At 41.5% G+C, this 20,563-nt stretch overlaps 2 protein-coding genes and 1 pseudogene across 4 annotated transcripts in view; 2 read left to right on the top strand and 1 right to left on the bottom strand.

Moving 5' to 3' along the window:
• AAMDC (adipogenesis associated Mth938 domain containing) overlaps window positions 1-9,614 on the bottom strand; it is a 49,889-nt gene extending 40,275 nt beyond the window's left edge. The window contains exon 1 of one of the 3 annotated variants that reach the window (XM_012469591.2): window positions 9,496-9,614. The gene's annotated coding sequence lies outside the window, so the exon portion shown is untranslated. The remainder of the gene's footprint in view (window positions 1-9,495) is intronic. The other 2 variants (XM_012469592.2, XM_064365328.1) reach the window with 2 other exon arrangements.
• LOC110568462 (mitochondrial import receptor subunit TOM6 homolog) lies at window positions 3,127-6,258 on the top strand (annotated as a pseudogene).
• A 372-nt stretch (window positions 9,615-9,986) lies between the features above and the next one.
• RSF1 (remodeling and spacing factor 1) overlaps window positions 9,987-20,563 on the top strand; it is a 166,094-nt gene continuing 155,517 nt past the window's right edge. The window contains exon 1 of the mRNA XM_012469593.2: window positions 9,987-10,188. Coding sequence (XP_012325016.2) covers window positions 10,002-10,188 — 187 coding nt within the window. The 5' untranslated portion in view covers window positions 9,987-10,001. The remainder of the gene's footprint in view (window positions 10,189-20,563) is intronic.

Here is a 20,563-nt window from a genome sequence, read left to right as displayed (position 1 = left end):
ACACAAGTTTTAAATTTTGATGAGGTCTATTAATTTATTTTTCCTTTTGTTGCTTGCGGATTTGGTGTTATTTCTAAGAATGCCATATCCAAGGTCTTAAAGATTTATCCTGTTTTCTTCTAAGAGTTTTATAAGTTTCAGGTCTTACAAATGTAGTTGTCCAAAACATATTAACTTATTTATATAGAATGAATTAGGAGTTCAACTTCATTCTTTTCTACGTGGATCTCTAGTTTTCCCAGCATCATTTGTTGCAAAGACTAGTCAAGACCCATTATATGGTCTTGGTATCTTTATTTTAAATCAATTTACTCTAGATGTATAGGTTTGTATCTGAATCTCCATTCTATTCCATTGACCTACATGGTTATTTGTTATAAAATAACATAGATCGGGCCGGGCACGGTGGCTCATGCCTGTAATCCCAGCACTTTGAGAGGCCACAGCGGGCAGATTTTGAGGTCAGGAGATCAAGACCATACTGGCCAACATGGTGAAACCCCATCTCTACTAAAAATACAAACATTAGCTGGGCATGGTGGCGTGTGCCTATAATCCCAGCTACTTGGGAGACTGAGGCAAGAGAATTGCTTGAACCAGGGAGTTGGAGGGGCCAAGATTGCACCACTGCACTCCAGCCTACTGACAAAGTGAGACTGTCTCATAAAAAAAAGGAATAACATGGACTGGTAACTTAAACAACAAAAATTTATTTTTCACAGTTCTAGAGCTGACATATCTAAGATAAGGTGTTGGCCTGACTGGTATCTGGTGAGGGCTTCCTCCTTAAGTTGGAGATGACTGCCATCTCTCTGTGTCTTCACATGGCCTCTCCTTGGCACATGCATGTGAAGAGAAAGAGCACTCTCTCAATTCCTGTTCTTACAAAATTGCCAATTCTATCACATTAGGGCCCCACCCTCATGACACTCTTGAACTTTAGTTAACTCTTTCCTGATGGCACTATCTCTAAATATAGTCGCATTGGGGATTAGGGCTTCAACGTATAAATCTGGGGGAGATACAGTCTGTCATATGCCATTTCTACACGAAATCATGATTACCGTAGGTGTGTAGTAACTTTGGAAACCAGGAAGTGTGAGTCCTTCAACTTTGTTCATTGTTTGAAAAACTGTTTTGGATATTCTGGGTTCTCTGAATTTTCATATTAGTATTAGGATCAACTTATCAATTTCTGCAAAGAAGGCAGCTAGAATTTTGATGGAGAGCGAATCTGTTGAATCTGTACTTAAACTTAAAGAGTATTGTCATCTTATCAAGTCTTCCAATCCATGAATATGGGTTTTCTTCCCATGGTACGTCTTTTTAAATTTCCTTTAACAATGTTTTATAATTTTCATTCTTGTATTTCTTTTTAAGAAATCTCTAAATATTTTTGATGTTATTGTAAATGGAGTTATTGATTTTTTTTGTTGTTTGTTTTGTTTTTTTGAGACAGAGTCACACTGTCACCCAGGTTGGAGTGCAGTGGTGCAATCTTGGCTCACTGTAACCTCCACCTCCCAAGTTCAGGTGATTCTCCTGCCTCAGCCTCCCTAGTAGCTGGGATTACAGGCACATATCACCATGCCCCAGCTAATTTTTTGTATTTTTAGTAGAGATGGAGTTTCACCATGTTGGCCAGACTGGTCTTGAGCTCCTGGCCTCAAGTGATCCACCCACCTTGCCTCCAAAAGTGCTGGGATTATAGGCATGAGACACCATGTCTGGTCTGATTTCATTTTTGGATTGTTCATTGCTAATGTATAGAATAATGTTTGAGTATTTATCTTGTATCCTGCAAACTTGCTTAACCCGTCTATTTGTTCTAATAGCTTTTTTTTGTGGATTCTTTAGGATTTCCTATTTATAAAATGAGTAATTTAGGACAGAGCTTGTTTTACTTCTTCCATGCCAATCTGGATGCTTTTATTTACTTATTTTTGACACATTGCACTGGCTAGAATCTCCAGTGTAATATTAAATTGAAGTGGATATTCTAACTGCTTTCCTAGAAAATAAGTAAATAAATAAATAAATAAATTGAAGTGGATATAGCAGACATCCTTGTCTTGTTCCTGATCTTAGGAGGAAGGAATTGGTTTTCGGCATCCCATATATTAGACAGGGGTTTTTCATAATGTTCTTAATCAGGCTGAAAAAGTTTCCTTCTCTTCCTAGTTTATTAAATATTTTTAACATGAAAAAATATTGAATTTTATCAAATGGGTTTTATGCATCTATTGAGATGACTGTGTTGTTTTTGCCTTTTATTCTGCTAATATATTACAATATATAAACAGAACAGATTGATTTTTAGATTTTAAGCCAATATTGCATACTTGGGATGAATCTCACTTGTTTATGGTATATAATCCTTTTTATATGTTGCTGGAACTGGTTTGCTAGTATTTCATTGAGGATTGCTGTGTTTGCTAGATTCACATGAGGTATTGGGCTTTTCTATCTTGCTACTAGGGAAAATCTATCCTCACAGAATGAGTTGGGAAGTGTTCCCTCCCTTCTAGTTTTTGGTATAAATTTGTGAAGGATTGCTATTAATTCTTCTTTCAACTTTTGGTAGAACTGACCATGAAGCCATCTGAGCTTTTTTTTCTTTTTTGAGGGGGGTGGGGCCGGAGCAAATTTCAAATTCCTAATTCGATTTTGTTTTTTTGAGACAGAGTCTCGCTTTGTCGCCAGGCGCCAGGCTACAGTACAGTGGCGCGATCTCGGCTCACTGCAACCTCCACCTCCCGGATTCAATGAGTTCTCCTGCATCAGCCTCTCAAGTAGCTGGGACTACAGCCGCACGCCACCATGCCCAGCTAATTTTTTTGTATTTTTAGTAGAGATGGAGTTTCACTTTCACCATGTTGGCCAGGATGGTCTCAATCTCTTGACCTCGTGATCTGCCCGCCTTGGCCTCCCAAGTGCTGGGATTACAGGCTTGAGCCACCGCGCCCGGCCGATTTTTTTTTTTTTTTCGGGACGGAGTTTCGCTCTGTTGCCCAGGCTGGAGTGCAGTGGCCCCATCTTGGTTCACTGCAACCTCTGCCTCCCGGGTTCAAGCGATTCTCCTGCCTCAGCCTCCTGGGTAGCTGAGACTACAGGTGCGTGCCACCACACCCAGCTAATTTTTGTATTTTTAGTAGAGACAGGGTTTCACTATGTTGGCCAGATTGATCTCGAACTTCTGACCTCAGGTGATCTGCCTGCCTTGGTCTCCCAAAGTGCTGGGGTTACAGGCATGAGCCACTGTGCCCGGCCCCCAATTCATTATTTTTACTTATTATGGGTTCATTAAAATTTTCTAGTTGTTCTTGAGTGAGTATCCATAGTTTGTGTTATTCTAGAAATGTGTTCGTTTCATTGAGATTATCTAATTTGCAGGCACATAGTTACTTGTATTTCCTCGTAATCTTTTAAATTACTATTGCTAGTGGTGACTCCTCTTTTGTGATGTACTGTGATATTTTCTGTTCTATTTTTATTCTTTTTTGTTTTTAATATAATTCTGGTCTTGAACTAATAAATTAATTAAAAATTGCTAATGAGTCACAACCTACTGTTTGAAAAATATTGCCGTAGACTGGGGGTATGTTCAAGACATTCACTAATAAGAAACAGCATGAGCATCAACTGCATCAAAATGGAAGTGGAGTGCTAGAATAGGGTCTGGTGTGTCTGTTCCAAAAGTTCAGTTGCTGGGTGTTGTTGGAGACAGACTGGGTAGCCAGTGTAGCAGGGGTGGACTTAAGAGGCTCAGGGTAGTGACTATGCTGCAACTGGCATGTAAATACAATATCTTATCAGTTTAACAATCAGTACAGCCCTTCTGGTCCATACAAATGAGTATCAGGCCTTGCTGTACAGGATGTCAGACTGCCTAAGATTATCTCTGTTATGAATTATTTAATAATAAAAATTTTAAACATAGACACATAGCTATAAGATATAAAACATTATAATATAGGCTGTCCCCCATTTTTTTTGAGATGATGTCTTGGTCTGTTACCCAGGCTGGAGTGCAATGGCGTGATCTTGGCTCACTGCCACCTCTGCCTCCTGGGTTAAAGTGATTCAAGTGAGTAGCTGGGACTATAGGTATGCACCACCACGCCCACCTAATTTTTGCATTTTTACTAGAGATGGAGTTTCACCATGTTGACTAGGCTGGTCTTGAACTCCCACCTTGGCCTCTCAGAATGCTGGGATTACAAGCATAAGCCACTGCACCTGGACTCCTTATCATTTTTCTTTTCAGTAAAAATCTTTACTCCATCAAGGAAACCAATCTCAGTCAGGCTTGTCAGAGAGCAGTCTCATGCACAAGTCTCAAAAAGAAGGTAGTGGCTTCTTACTATGGGTTCCAGCGGGGTCCCGGTGAGCACTGCGGCTATTGAAACTCCCGTAGTACCAGACAACATGGGAGACTGTCTTTGGGGCATCTACTGCTTTGCCACTGATAGGAATGACTTGGAGGAACTTGATTCTCAATTTGGGACTCTTTGCTGTGGGGGTTTGGCTGGCCAGGAACCTAAGTGACACTGACCTCATGGCACCTCAGCCAGGGGTGTAGCCAAGTAGACAAATGGAATCCTATGCTGAACCTGAACCTTCCCCAAACAGCCTACAATCTGTGACCACCACAAGATGTGCCCTGATGGCAGCTGAAGTTTGATTCAGAGGAGCACTTTCCTTTTCCCTTTCCCTGCCTAGTTTCCTTTTGTTTCTTGAGTCCATGCAGAATTCTATTCTTTGGTCAGCAGACAGGCTTAAGCTAAAGTATTGCCTGTGTTCTGTAAAGTTCTATACATAGTTCCTAAGCTTCTGCAGGGGGTGATCTTTGCTCTTGTCCTGAGAAATAACAATACTGTTTTAACAAACATTTGACATAAATATTGTGCTCGCGCATGCGCGCACACACACACACGTGCATGCGCAGACACACACACAAAGATGGGTAAGACACATCTAAAGGTGCCTTCATCAATAAATAGAATTCTGTTGTAACACAGAATTCAGTTATCAAGACAAATAACCAGCAAATGGTTGGTTTACATCTTGTTTATATTAGGGCTTCCTTTTATTTTCATACATTTTCTTATTAAACTATCTTCAAGAGTAGAGATTTCTATTTCTGTTGACAATTACCTAATAGCTTTTTCACTACATGTGTCATATGTCCATATACCTTCAGATGTTTTAGATTTTTAAAAGTGAGTTTTAAATAAACCTAATTTGCTCATCCTTGATTAGGAATCCCCCAAAATGGCTCTCAAATGGAATTCAGTTTGCCTCAATATACATTTACTAAGCTTATAATATCTCCTAAAAAAAAAAAAAAGCAAAACAAAAAACTGTGTAACAAATGCAAAGATAACATATGTATAAATTTTGATAAAAGACAAATTGATACCAATGCTAATTGAGATTATACAGGAATAAACCATTAACTTTTAAAATTGAAGAATACACTTTGGGAGGCCGAGGTGGGTGGATCACGAGGTCAAGAGATCGAGACCATCCCGGTCAACATGGTGAAACCCCGTCTCTACTAAAAATACAAAAAAAGTAGCTGGGCATGGTGGCGCGTGCCTGTAATCCCAGCTACTCAGGAGGCTGAGGCAGGAGAATTGCCTGGACCCAGGAGGCGGAGGTTGCGGTGAGCCGAGATAGCGCCATTGCACTCCAGTCTGGGTAACGAGCGAAACTCCGTCTCAAAAAAAAAAAAAAAAAAAAAAAAATTGAAGAATAACTGCATTGCATTTAGTGGAATGCAGTGTTTACAGTTCAATGAATTTTGAGAAATAAACTTGCCAATCAATATATAGAAACTATGAACTCCCCTTGTGCCCCTTTCTAGTCAATCGTCTTCCAAGCTCAAAGGAAACAACTACTTTGATTTCTATTCCCACAGATTAGTTTTGACCTTCATATTGAATTGTACAGTACCTAACTCTTTTGTGTCTGCCTTCTTTCACTCAACATGTTTTTAAGATTCACCCAGGCTGTGTGCAGCGGCTCACACCTATAATCCCAGCACTTTGGGAGGCCAAGGCAGGCAGATCATGAGGTTGGGAGTTTGAGAACAGCCTGAAAAACATGGTGAAACTCTGTCTCTACTAAAAATACAAAAAATTAGCCAAGTGTGGTGGTGCGTGTCTGTAGTCCCAGCTACTCAGGAGGCTGAGGCAGGAGAATCACTTGAACCTGGGAGGCGGAGGTTGCAGTGAGCTGAGATCACACCACTGCACTCTAGCCTGGGCAATGGAGCAAGACTCCATCTCAAAAAAAAAAAAAAAAAAAACTCACCCAGGCTGTAGTGTGTATCAACACTATGTATCACTCTGAGTAGTATATCACAACTTACATTTTTCTGTTGATTAATATTTGGGTTGTTTTTGACCTTTTTAATAAACTAGTCATTAATTCTAATTGAGCAAAATATTTTCCCCTAATAGGATGTGATATTTGAAATATCTTAAGAAATTTCTTATTCATAAACAAAGCTGAACCAAGTGTAACTTAATGCTTGTTCAAAGGCCTCTTCGTGGCAGTAGCAATAAATCAAATACAGGTTTTAAAAATAGCTACTCTTTTTTGCACTTTTAATTCCAGTCTGATATATACAACTCACTTATATAATTACATAAATTGTGATTTCTCTTAGCTCAGGAAGGCAAGAAGTGATGACAGCATTTTGGGTGTGTGTCGTTTATTTTCAAGCAGAGACTTGAATAAAGGAAGGCATGACCTAAACCTTGCTTTGTAGTAAAATGCTTATCTTTGGGTGGATATAACTTTCTGATGCCAAAGGATTCTGTTTCCATGCCAATCTAGGTGAGAAAAGGCAGAAACTAACCTTATTTATCAGTCTCTAACAGTGTGAACAGAGAGAAAAGAAAGCTATAGTAATAGTTTCATTTCTTTTTTAGAATGTTATTTCACAACCTCACTGGAATGTGGGAAGTGAAGTATCCAAAAGCTTCAAGCAAAAATAGAAAATACAGGCAAGGTTCACATAATAATTAAATCTTCATTGTAGGTTTGAAGGTTCTTTCCATATAAATTTCTTCACAAAGATAACGATTTTAAAGTATCTTGTACCTGGGTTTTATTTAAGGTCAATTAAGTAACCAGTATATGAAAGTCTTTGTACCTTTCCACAAAACTGCTGTTAAAACTGTATTCTGGGTCAGATTATTATTATTATTTTTTGAGACGGAGTCTCGGTCTGTTGCCAGGCTGGAGTGCAGTGGCACGATCTCGGCTCACCGCAACCTCTGCCCCCTGAGTTCAAGCATTTCTACTGCCTCAGCCTCCTGAGGAGCTGGGACTACAGGTGCCTGCCACCACGCCTGGCTAATTTTTGTATTTTTAGTAGAGATGGGGTTTCACCATATTGGCCAGGCTGGTCTCGAACTCCTGACCTTATGATCTACCCACTTCGGCCTCCCAAAGTGCTGGGAGTACAGGAGTGAGCCACCATGCCCAGCTGGATTATTATTTTTTTCTTGAGACTGGGACTACAGATGAGGCCTCATTACCTTGCCAAGGCTGGTCTTGAACTCCTTGGCTCAAGGGATCCTCCCGCTTGACCTCCCAGAGTGCTGGGATTAATTATTTTTAAACTGGGGTCTTCAGGTCCCCAGGGTTAAGAGATATATACTTGACAGTTTGGTAGTCCTATAAAAATGTTTTGGTTTAGTTTTGCGTGTCATTTCAGTAATTGCTTAAAAACAATATTTTTCCACTCATTAAATTAAAACTTCTTTGGCAGTGATAATTCATAACCATATTTTCCTGAAGTAGGATTTTGGTTTCTTAAAAGCTTTTTTATTGTGGTAAAATATATGTAACATAAAACATGCCATTTTAACCATTTTTAAATGTATACTTCAGTGGCATTAAGTACAGTTACATTGTTCTTTAGATTTTAATTTCTTACAGTGGAATTTTCAAAAGTATTTGCCAAGTTTCAAAGGAATTTTTTTTCCTTTAAAAAGGGTTTGTATACTACTCAAGGCTATGAACCACTATTCAAGGTAATAAATTCCTCTTACAGTATAGAATTTTTCTCTTGCTAAATTGAGTATTCTTTCTTTAGATAATGGGAATGATATACACCCTTATGGTTTTTCCCCTTTTTAAAACCTGTAAACGCAGAACAAAATTCAGTGTTTAACTGTGTAACCATTTTCCCTGCCTCACGTAATTATTTGCCCATCTATTTCTTATTGTTCTTTAATTATAGATTTCTCTTTTTTACATGGTTTGTGTTGTACCTTGCTTCAAATTTTTTTTTTTTTTTTTTTTTTTTTAAGATGGAGTCTTGCTCTGTGGCCCAGGCTGGAGTGCAGTGGTGTCACCTTGGCTCACAGCAACCTTCGCCTCCCAGGTTCAAGTGATTCTCCTGCCTCAGCCTCCGGAGTATGGCTGGCTAATTTTTGATTTTTACTAGAGACAGGTTTCACCATGTTGCCAGGCTAATCTTGAACTCCTGAGCTCAGGTGATCCGCCCACCTCGGCCTCCCAAAGTTCTGGGATTACAGGCATGAGCCACCGCGCCAGGCCAAATTTTTTTTAGGAATTAGGTACTATGTAAGTTTTAAATGCACTCAGAAAATTCTCATAATTAATTGTAGACTAAATAAATATAGCAGAATTTAGTATAAATTATAGGAACTCCTTTTTCGATAACTAATATTTTTAAAGTACTTGCTATGTGGTAATGCACTGTGCTAATAACTTTACTGTGATTTATCTAGTAATACCCTATGATGTAGGTACTAGTATCACCCCACTTTAAGGGGTTCAAAGAAATGAAGCAACTTTCACAATGTCATGAAGTGGTCCTGCTAAGACTAAAGCCTGGCTGAATCCAAAGCTCGGGCTTCTAACCACAATGTGTACTGCTTCTCACGCTGCACATTCTATTTTACATTATTGGTAGTTTCTCTCCGAGGTTCTCTGTGGGAATGTTCACTGCCCTCCCCCTGCCCCGCCCCGAAGTGGAACCCAGTCTTCTAACGAACTTTTTGCTGTTCCACTGTCTCCTGTCATGTTCGGCCTCTTAGTGGAGTCCCAGCCCACACTCCGACTCTGGTCCCTGAATAGAGCCCTTTCCCCTCACACCCTGGTCCCCTGGCAGAGCCTAGTCGCCTCAGACCCTCTTCTCCCAGCAGGGCCCCAACTCCTCACTCCAACGATTCCCCCAGAGTTCCGTTCCCTCAGACTCTGCTTTTCCAGCAAAGCTGCATTTCCTGTACCCCAGCAGAGAGCAATACCCACTTGGCAAACTTCCGCAGACACGTTTTTCTTACAAAGGTCCCAGCCCAGCTCCTAAATAAGGGCACCTCTCCACCTTTCCCCTTACCAACCTTCTCCCACAACTGTGCTTTCCCCCGCCCTATTCCTTTCTTCGGTTTAATTCTTCTCAACCTCTCCACCATTTCGTGGCCCAGTTTTAGGATTCCCCTGAAAACTCACCCACTGCCCTGCCTTCCTCAAAGTTGCGTTCTCAAACAGCTCGGTGCTTCCCCAGCACTCCGGCCTCCAGCCCAGGCTCCGCACCCCACTACTTCCCAGAATACGCCTTGCGGCGGTTTGGCGCCTGAAGCCCCGCCCCCTCTGCGTCCATTGGCCATTATTCTCGAGAAGTCCCGCCCCTCCCGCTTCCAGCCCGCCTCCCCGCCCCGCTTCCCTTGTTTTCATTCCCCTGTCACACGAGGCAGTGGCAAGCCCTAAGGGGAGGGGAGAAAGGGGCGGAAAGTGAAAGGCGTAGAGTGCCTCTCTGTCTCCCGTCTGACTCGGTTCTCGACTGCTCCGGGCCGCCGATGTATTGTGGGATCGCGGCGCCGTCCCTGAAACGCTGATGTCCGCAAGGGAGCCCACTTGAGAGCGCCTCCTGTCGTCCGTAAGGCTGCCCTGCCATCCCTCGGCACCCCAACTCCCCCCGCCCCCCCATCGCCTCCTCCTCCATCCTCCAGTTCAAAATGGCGACGGCGGCGGCAGTGGCGGCGGCGATGGCTCCTCCGGGCTGCCCGGGTTCGTGCCCCAACTTCGCCGTAGTCTGCTCCTTCTTGGAGCGCTACGGGCCGCTGCTAGACCTGCCTGAGTTGCCGTTCCCTGAGCTGGAGCGGGTGCTGCAGGCGCCGCCGCCGGACGTCGGCAACGGAGAAGGTAAGCGAGGGGCCCGAACGCCCGGCGGGAAGCGGCCCTGGCGCGCTCCTGCTCTCTGCTCTTCACAGACGCCCCAGGTCTTCGCGGCTCGGGCCTCCGCGACTGTGTCCTCCCTCTAGGACGCAACTCCGCCGGGCTGGTCTTCTTCGCCCGGCCCCCGGGGTCTCGGGCAGTGGGGAGGCGGGGCGGAGGCCCCCTAGGGCCACTCGGCCCGGCAGGGAGCGGAGGTGGGGGCGTTGCGGGCTAGGTGTGGGCTGGGTGCGGTGAGGGATTATTGTGCCGGTCGGCAGCCCCGGGGGCTGCTTCTCCGCGGCGGAGGCCGGCCCCCCACCCCATCTCTCCCTTGGCGGCGGGGGAAGGGGAGCGCAGGTTCCGGCCAGCTTTGCGCTTTTCTCTTCTTCCCCACCCTTACTCCCTCCCCTCCTCCCACCAATCTTCCCTACCGTCTCAGGGGAGGTTGGGCTCGGCAGCTCGGGACACCTCCTTATCTCCCTTCACCTGGGTGGGCGGGGGCCAGCGGACACTCAACTCTCCCTCCCTCTGTTGGGAACTCCCCCGAGAGATTTGTCCCTTTTCCCTTCCCTTCGAGGGCTGGTTTAACCCCCAAAACTCCTTCCTTCGAGTGGGGAGGTCTGCTCCTCCCCCACGGGAGGGGATTCTTCGCCATTCTCGGTAGGGGGGCGAAGTCGGTTCAGCTCCACTTGGGAGAGGAGAGGGTTAATTCCTCCTCCATAGTTTTTCTCCTTCCTCTCCCCACCTCCTCCAAAATAATAGACGAGCATCTCCCCACTTTTCCAATCCCTTCCCCCTTTATCCTGGCAGCCGGGCTTAGGGGAAGAAGTCGTCTCCCTCTCGTTTGCAGGGTAGGGTGGGGTGGTTAGTATGTAGGCTGGAGGAGGGGCTTTGACGGAGGGGGAAACAGTTGAAGAAGGTGCTTGTTGCTCATGTTTCTCTCTGGTGCCGCTGGTCTATTATTGGTGTTCGCAAGTGGTGCTCCTTCCACATAAGGCCACCGCGCGGGTGCAGGGCGCATGCTCTGCCCGGCCCCATTGAAACTTCCTGCTGCTGCTGCTGGCTCTTTTGCTGGAGCATCTCAGCGCTGCGCCTGCTGCCTCCAGCCTTCATACTGAGAGCTTATACTTACCCCCATTTATTCCCAATCCCTGCCTCTCCTTTTCTGGCACACTTCTTTCCTCAGAGAAGGCTTTTTTGTTATACTCTGAGCATTGCCTTTATCTGGAAACAGCCCTTGGCTGGAGAAGAAACATTTTCCAAATAGGTCTCTTTTTTTGTCCATATTAGCTGGCCAAAGTGGACTGGGTATTGTACAAGACAGATAGCTGTTTCCTTTCCAAGAAAGCAGGGTCGCTCTTCTATTCTCTATGTAAATGAATAAGTTTCTGTTAACTGAATTTATTTGCATTGCTAAGAAGTGCCAAATATGAAGTTCTTCAGAGTATTACCTATAAAAAATCTGTATGATGTTATGGCTACTGAAGACTCAAATTAATACAGCAATTATAATACAGATCTGTTAATCTCTTCTTACCAGTCCACATCCCTTCTACCCTTAACAAAGTGGCTTACCAAAGGTTAATTTAAAAAATAGTACAAAATAGGAGGGTGACTAATTACATTATATAAAGACTTCCCTCAGAATTTCTTTAAAAATTAAACTCTCAGTGTAGTAATTTTATTATCAAATTGTATTTTCATTCCTTTTTAAAATTTTTATTTATTTTGAGATGGAGTCTCAATCTGTTGCCCAGGCTGGAGTGCAGTGGCATGATCTCAGCTCACTGCAACCTCTGCCTCCCAGGTTCAAGCAATTCTCCTGCCCTAGCCTCCTGAGTAGCTAGCATTACAGGCATGCACCACCACACCTGGCTCATTTTTGTATTTTTAGTAAAGTCGGGGTTCCACCGTGTTGGCCAGGCTGGTCTCGAACTCTTGACCTCTCAGGTGATCCACCCACTTTGGCCTCCCAAAGTGCTGGGATTATAGGCATGAGCCACCACACCTGGCCCCTTTTTTTAGTTTTGAGAAAGTAGTCATTGTGAAGTAGGATGCCTTAGTAAGTTGCTTTTAGGATGCCTTGGGAAATGATAGTATGTATCTCTCAGAGAACGAACTGTGGGCATTTGGGGAAAGGATGGCTAGCAAATTGTTTTGGGAATTTCTTCAAGTTGAAATGCATAGGTTTTCCAGGATGACATGGTATTTTGGGTGGTATATGAGATTGCTTGCCTCTCCATTTCTTTTAGTTATTTTCATCACTGGATTTAGTTTATATTAATATCAGAGGAATACAGTATTAGAGTCAGATGAATTGAATAGTGGGCCACTAAGTAAAAATGGCAGGTAATCTGAGCTAAGAAGGATCATTTATTTCAGCCACTGCATTACCGTTGGTATAGAGTTGCTAAGGGGACTGATAATAATAGATCCTGTCATAAGGTGATCTTAGAATAATTATTAATTAATGTTACACAGTTCAGAACACTTGGCAAATGAAAAGTCTCTGCAGATGAAATGCTGTGGAGGGGAAAGATTTTTCAGAACTTTGATGATGAACCATGATATCATCAAAGTTGGCTTGTTGGCTGAACCACTATGGTTTTATCAACTATTACAAACTTTCAGCCTGTTTCAAATAGCTGATAAAACGATAATGGTTCAGCCAACAAGATTCGAACTGAGTCTTTTTGGGAAAGAGTTGTGGTGGACAAGAGTTAAAAGACATGGATTTAGTACCTTACAAGTGTTCTCTAAAGTTGTTCATAGTATTATTCCTATTTGGCAGGCATACAAACTCAGGCTCAATAGATTGATTAAGGTGCCCAAGATTATACAGTTAATGGTAGAATCTGATTTCCAACCCAAGTCTGAGTCCAAAGCCACAAAGTTGTGTACCTTGCCACAGGATCATGGTTTCCAAACTGCAGCAAGGCACACCAGAGCATTGTTGCCAACTCCATCTGACAGTTTAAATTTCCAAAAAGGATACAGTGATAGTTGAAATTTTTTGGTTGCCAGGTGAACTACTGCTTACATAGTTCATGGTTTCAAGATTGTGCTACGTTTCTATAGATGACATGTCTTTGTGAAGCTGGTTTTTTAGTGGTTGCTGTGGTAAAATGCACAAAAATTAGTATGCAGCTAGAAAGAGGATAGCAGTATCCACTCTGATTCCAAGGTTTGAAAAGTTGTGCAGTGCCCAACAGTAATACATGTTTCATAAGTAATTATGGTTATTTTATTCTTTAAAAACAGTCTGGATGTTGGTTGAGATGTTACATATCTGATAAATTTATTAAGGTAAATACAGATAATGTGTTAGGATTCTCATAGGGTTGGCTAAATTACTTGTATGATATTAAGTTGAACAATAATTTTTTCATTTCATTTCTGCATTTAATTTCAATGATTTGAATTTTAACTCTTGAAGTCAAAATATCAAGGATAAAAGCATATGTCTTTTTAACTGGAATTGTAACTATAACTTACTATGTTCTCTCTTACTGTTACTGTAACTGATCTATGTGTGACAATACATTTTTAGATGCATTTGATAAAGTGGAAAGGTAACTACTATAACTGGGGCCACCATGTGTTGATTTAAACAAAAAAATTTTACCAGGTGCATGTATTAGAGATTGCTTGAATCTATAGTGGTAGATACTGATAGGGCATACATATATTAATAGTAGTATTGCTGGAACCAGAGCCTAGTTAGGTTGAAATTTTTTAGTTGTGGTGCTTCTGCCTTTGAAAAAGTAAATATTCTTTGGGGCACTTATTAGAGGGAAAGAAAGAAATATATTTTATCTCTACTATTTTTGAGATGTCATAAAGTTAAGGAGGTTGTTGGCATTGCCCTAGGTACTAGGAGGTAATGGAGACAGGGGAACTTGTCTGGCTAACATAAGCCAGTCTTTTAATGATTAAAAAGTTTGCCTTAAATTTAGATGTTTTGTTAAATTCTCAAACAGACCTCACCAGTAAGAAGATAAAGTCAGCATTTATTAGTGAGTTCATTCGTTTAATATGTATATTGAACATCTGGTATGTATAGATGTAGCTACAGTAAACGTTGTGGGGTTATTTCTAAAAAAAAAAAAAATTAAACATGAGCCTTTTAAAAGAATTTTCTAATCTAGTAAGAAGTAGCTAGACTGAGCTTGAAACTAATGACATTGTTCAAAGACTTATTTTTTTTCTGAGATTTTATCAAGTAGAGCAATAGTCTTCTCCACTTGATAAAATTCTAGCCTACAGTTGTAGACTAAAATTATCTGAGAGTTTTATGGTGAGATGTATGACCACATGCAATATGAAAAAGTAAGAATAATTTAGTCCTAAAGTACATGTTAAACTGAATCATGTATTCAAGGAAGACGTTATGTATGTTGCTGGATTTAATAAAATTTTACTCTACCTGATGTGTATGGTCGTAATATATTATGCTTGGTTTTTGTTTGTTTATTTTCTGTTGTTATTGTAGAGTAGATCCCACAAAAGGTATTAGGGTATTTTCTACATTCTTTTAAAAACATTTAATGATATGAGCAAGTATAATATACACTTTGTGATTACATATATTCTCTCAGGCTTTGATTTATAATTTGTTTAGCTTTATATGGTCATATCTGTAAGTTAGGTTTATATTAGCTAACTTTTAAACATCTTTGCTCACTCTTGTGCAGTTGGGCACAAGCAGTGCCTCCAGGCAAATTGATGCCTAAACTAGAGAGAACAGCAGACATTCTCTCCTTACTCTTCCACTTCCCCTCTACTTCCATTTGCTGATCATAGTGTCTGAAGTTGTACCACCTTTAGCCATTTGAAGGGGTTGCTTCTTCCATTTTAAGCTATCTTTCACTTGTATGCCATAAACTACAGTGCTTGCTAGCTCCAGTGTGCTCAATATGAGGTATGTACCAGTGTGTTAGGAAGAAGGGAGGCACTGAAATTTAAAAAGAAACGTATTTTGGGGGTTTCCAAGTCACTAAACAATTGAACCACATTAATAGAGGAAACTCACTTAAACAGTATTCAACTGATATTGCTTGAATATTATCAGTGGATTTCTTTTTTTTTTTTTTTTTTTTTTTGAGATGGAGTTTCACTCTTGTTACCCAGGCTGGAGTGCAATGGCGCGATCTCGGCTCACCGCAACCTCCGCCTCCTGGGTTCAGGCAATTCTCCTGCCTCAGCCTCCTGAGTAGCTGGGATTACAGGCACGCGCCACCATGCCCAGCTAATTTTTTGTATTAGTAGAGACGGGGTTTCACCATGTTGACCAGGATGGTCTCGATCTCTTGACCTTGTGATCCACCCGCCTCGGCCTCCCAAAGTGCTGGGATTACAGGCTTGAGCCACCGCGCCCGGCTATCAGTGGATTTCTGAGGTTAATGCATATTTTGTAAAAATTTGGTTTTGGTTTTTTTTTTTCTTTCTTTCTTTTTTCAGAGTTAGGGCCTTGAGTTCCCGGGCTCAAGAAATCCTCCTGCCCCAGCTTCCTGAGTAGTTGGAACTACAGGCACATGCCACCATGACTAGCTCATTTTTAAAGTTTTTTTTTGGTGGAGAATGAGGTCTTACTATATTGTCCAGGCTGGTCTTGAACTCCTAACCTCAGGTGATACTCCCACCTCAGCATCCCAAAGTATTGGAATTACAGGCATGAGCCACCATTTGTGGCCAAAACTTCTTGCTTCTTTTTTCTTTCTCTGTTTTTTTTTTTTTTTTTTTTTTTTTTGAGACAGTCTCACTCTGTCGCCCAGACTGGAGTGCAGTGATGTGATCTTGGCTCACTGCAACCTCTGCCTCCTGGGTTCAAGTGATTCTCCTTTCTCACCCTCCCAAATAACAGGGATTACAGGCATGTACCACCATGCCTGGCTTATGTTTGTGTTTTTAATAAAGACAGGGTTTTGCCATGTTGGCCAGGCTGGTCTTGAACTCCTGGCCTCAGGTGATCCACCCACCTTGGTCTCCCAAAGTGCTGGGAATACAGGCATGAGTCGCTGTGCCCAGCCACTTCTTATTTTTATTGTGAGTTTAGGATCTGTTAAATTGTATCAGTTCTCTGTTATCTGTGTGTGTGTGTGTGTGTGTGTGTGTGTGTGTGTGTGTTTCCCTTTACAAATTATAAATGGCAAACAATCCCATTTCATCATCATTATTAGACTACTTTTTGCTTTCATGTTTTGCTCAGAATTAAGTTTTTGTTTTTTGTTTTTTGTTTTTTTTTTAGACAGAGTTTTGCTCTTATTGCCCAGGCTGGAGTGTAATGGTGCAATCTCGGCTCACTGCAACCTCCACCTCCTGGGTTCTAGTGATTTTTCTGCCTCAGCCTCCCATGTAGCTGGGATTACAGGCATGTGCCACCACACCTGGCTAATTTTGTATTTTTAGTAGAGACAGTGTTTATCCATGTTGGTTAGGCTGGTCTTGAACTCCTGACCTCAGGTGATCCACCCACTTTGGCCTCCCAAAGTGCTGGGATTACAGGCGTGAGCTACTGCGCCTGGCCAAGAATGAAGTTTTAATACTCATTTAAAAATGCTTACCAAATAAACTTGATTTCTCTCAGGGTAAGTTGTGTAAGATATTCTGATAGCAAATTATTTCATAATTTGTGCCTTTCTGATAATAAAAGGTAAAAATTTCTGAAGAAGCAGGGATGAGATGGTGGGGAATTTGCAGTGTTTAATTATCTTACCAGTTTAGAGGCTGGACAGATGAGCAAGAACTAAAAGTTATGCTTAGAATATTTGTTCAAACTCAAAGTGATCTTTTCAATGTAAGAACATGGGCTGTGAGGGCACACTAAGCAGAAACTACATCTGATTTATTCTTTTTTTTTTTTTCTTTTTGAGATGGAGTCTTGCTCTGTCATCCAGGCTGGAGTGCAGTGCTCACTGCAACCTCTGCCTCCCGGGTTTAAGCGATTAATTGATTCTCCTGCCTCAGCCTCCTTAGTAGCTGGAATTACAGGTGCCTGCCACCACCCCCGGCTAATTTTTTTGTTTAGTAGAGATAGAGTTTTGCCCTGTTGCCCAGGCTGGTCTCAAACTGCTAACCTCAAGTGATCTGTCCACCTTGGCCTCCCAAAGTGCTGGGATTACAGGCATAAGCCACTGCATCCAGCCCAAATTGATTTTAAGAAAGAAGAGCATGAGGGGAGAACTTGACAGGTGCCCTACCAGCAGACAGAACAGGCTTCAGCCTCCTATAATTGAACAAGGATTGCTTGAAGAGCAACATTAAGTATATAACCTATATATGGCTCATGTAAGCAAGAGTTCCTCCAGAAAGCATTCATAGTGAAGACTGAGTCTATTTATTTTAGACTCTAAGTCTTTTTCCCCAGTATTTGTAAATGTTTATCTTAATTATTTTCTGGATAGTAGGATTATATAGGTTTTTTCCCTTTGTTTTTTCTTACATTTTTTTACATTTCATTTTCTATGTTAATTGTGCGTTTCTTTGATAATCACCAAAAAGTTATTTAAAACTAGATTTCTAAAGAGGCTTTATAAAAGAAAAATTAAATTGCTGCTTTTATTTATTTACTCTCTTTTTTTTTTTTTTTTTAAGACAGGGTCTCACTCTGTCACCCAGGCTGGAGTGCTGTGGTGTGTTCTCTGCTCACTGCACCCTCTACCTGCCAGACTCAGGTGATCCTCCCATCTCAACCTCTCAAGTTGCTGGGACCACAGGCATGTGCCACCACACCCAGCTAATTTTTTTTTTGTATTTTTAGTAGATACAGTGTTTCATTATGTTGCCGAGGCTGGTCTCAAACTCCTGGGCTCAAGCGATCCACCTGACTTGGCCTTGCAAAGTGCTGGGATTACAGGTGTGAGCCACCAAGCCCAGCCTATTTATTTACTCTTAATCTTGAATTACTTCTTACAATGAATGTTATTGTCATCTACCCAGCTCATTCAGATTGGAAACCAAGGAGGCATCCTCGACCTTAGCCTCTGAACACTTTCTACTTTGATAGTAAGTCATATTGAGTCTGTTTCTTTATCCCCTTTTATATTCAACCTCGCTTTTCTGTTCTCATTGCTAGTTTTAATCACGCTGAACTTCTTTCACATCTCTGAAGATGTGAAAGGTTGTTTCACATTTATGCTTTCTCCTCATCCTTCCACTGAGTCAAATATCCCATCCCCATCTTCCTTCCCTTGCCTGCTCACTGTACCTGTCATTAATCTGCTCTTTAAGTATCAAGTGCTCTGTGAAAAATTTCTTGCTTTCTGTATTTCAAGTTAAATTAACCACTTCCATCTCCTTACCCTGCATGTACCCTTTGTATATTTTATGTCATGGTACTCATGACACTTTTTGCACTTACAGTCTAGCCTACAAGATGGTAAACTCTTTGAGGACAGGGATTCTTATTTATCATTGTATCCCTAGCAATTGGTAGGTAATACCAAATATGTAGTAAATGTTTGTGAAATTAATAGTTTTCCTTAACTTATTATAGGACCATGTTCTCCTCTAAAACTTTGAAGTTAAAGCCTAGTCTTTGATAGCTTAGTATGGCCATGTTCATTTCTTTACATACTGTTGTCTATAGCTGCTTTCACACAACTGTGACAGAGTTGAGCGATTGTCACAGAGAACATACAGCTTCAAAACCTGAAGTATTGGGCTGGGTACGGTGGCTCACACCTGCAATCCAAGCACTTTGGGAGGATTGCTTGAGCCCTAGAGGTTGAGGCTGGTCATGCCACTGCACTCCAGCTTGGGTGACACAGACAGTGAGACCCTGTCTCAGGAAAAAAAAAAAAAAAAAAAAAAACCCAAACCTGAAGAAGTTATTATCTGTCTGGCCCTTTACAGAAAAAAATTTGCTGATCCCTATTCCAGTGTATGAAGATGGAAGTCTGTATCAAATGATGATCTCTGTGTTTGAGGATACATTTAGAACCAGTGTAATACAAATTTCCAGCCTGGCCAACATGATGAAATCTGGTCTCTACTAAAAATATGAATTAGTTGGATGTGGTGGTGCACACCTGTAATCCTAGCTACTTGGGAGGCTGCTGCACGAGAATTGTTTGAACCCGGGAGGCAGAGGTTACATTGAGCCAAGATGGTGCCATTACACTCCAGTCTGGGTGACAGAATGAGACTCCACCCCCCTCTTTGCAAAAAAAGAACCAGTATAATACAAACCAAATGCCTAGAATGCCCTGTGAATGAAAAATATTACTGGTGCAGTAGTCTCCTCAATATTGCTCTAATTTTACAACTAACTGTTTCAGTCTTAATTACTTCTCTTTTTTGGGTTAGGTGAGTCTAAAAGCTTTTTTGCTAAGAAGGTGATGATATTACATTGAACTAAATTTCTTTCATTGAAGAATAGCCACAGCTACCTCTGTCTAATTGTCATAAGGCAATGCCAGGATGGGAGCCATGTGACATAGTAGTTGGTAGTAAGGCTAAGAGTTGTTGTAACATTACTGCTATACAAGCCTGTCTTATCCAAGGGGACTGATTAGGTGAGGATAAGATGAATGGTAATGCTGTGTACTCAGATGGGAAAGGATGTAGTTATTAAAGGTAGAACCTAAGCCGGGCGCGGTGGCTCACGCCTATTATCCCAGCACTTTGGGAGGTGGAGGCGGGTGGATCACCAGGTCAAGAGATCGAGACCATCCTGGTCAACATGGTGAAACCCCGTCTCTACAAAAAAAAAAAAAGAGAGAACCTAAAAGATTTAGGTTAGAGGACACAGGACTGGGAAAGAATGTTCTAGATAATAGCTTACTAGTAAGGGGGATTCAATGCCTTGGTCATCAGTGTATTTTGCAGTGGAAGTGCAGTATTAGTTATGAAGCTTAGCTTAGTCATGTGTTATGCTGGCTATCTCAGGGAATTTGATATTTACTGTTTTGATATTTCCTTTTGTCTTTAGCATCCTCACAACTGGCTCTGCAAATAAACAAAATTGCCACTTCTTCAATGTTAAGATGTTAAAAGTGTTTTAGGAAAAGAAAATGAGATAGAATGAGTTACTCTAAATAATCCATTCTAACTTGCTTTTGGTATTTGGAGTTTGGGAATATAGCAAGATTGTAATATTGGAAAACTTTGACTAATCAGAGTATACTGTAGCTTACTTTATATTCCCATTAAAGTCTTGCCAACCTCCAGTTTATCAGAACCATAAATAAGCAATAAATAGCAGTACCAACTTGGTCTGGCATCTGATTCAGACATTCCATAATATTCCTCATTTTAGAGGCTTTTTGTCCTATGGTTTTAACTGTGGTCAACTGGTTTCTCCTTGCTATCTTTTTGCCTCATGGCCTTTTCATTTTATAGTCTATCTTCTATTATTACCTAG

The sequence above is a fragment of the Aotus nancymaae genome, unplaced genomic scaffold, assembly GCF_030222135.1.
Source record: "Aotus nancymaae isolate 86718 unplaced genomic scaffold, 86718_ANA_hifiasm-v0.15.2.pri h1tg000059l, whole genome shotgun sequence".
NCBI lineage: Eukaryota > Metazoa > Chordata > Mammalia > Primates > Aotidae > Aotus > Aotus nancymaae.
Note: the sequence above shows the minus strand (reverse complement) of the source record. Positions and strands in the feature narration are given on the sequence as shown.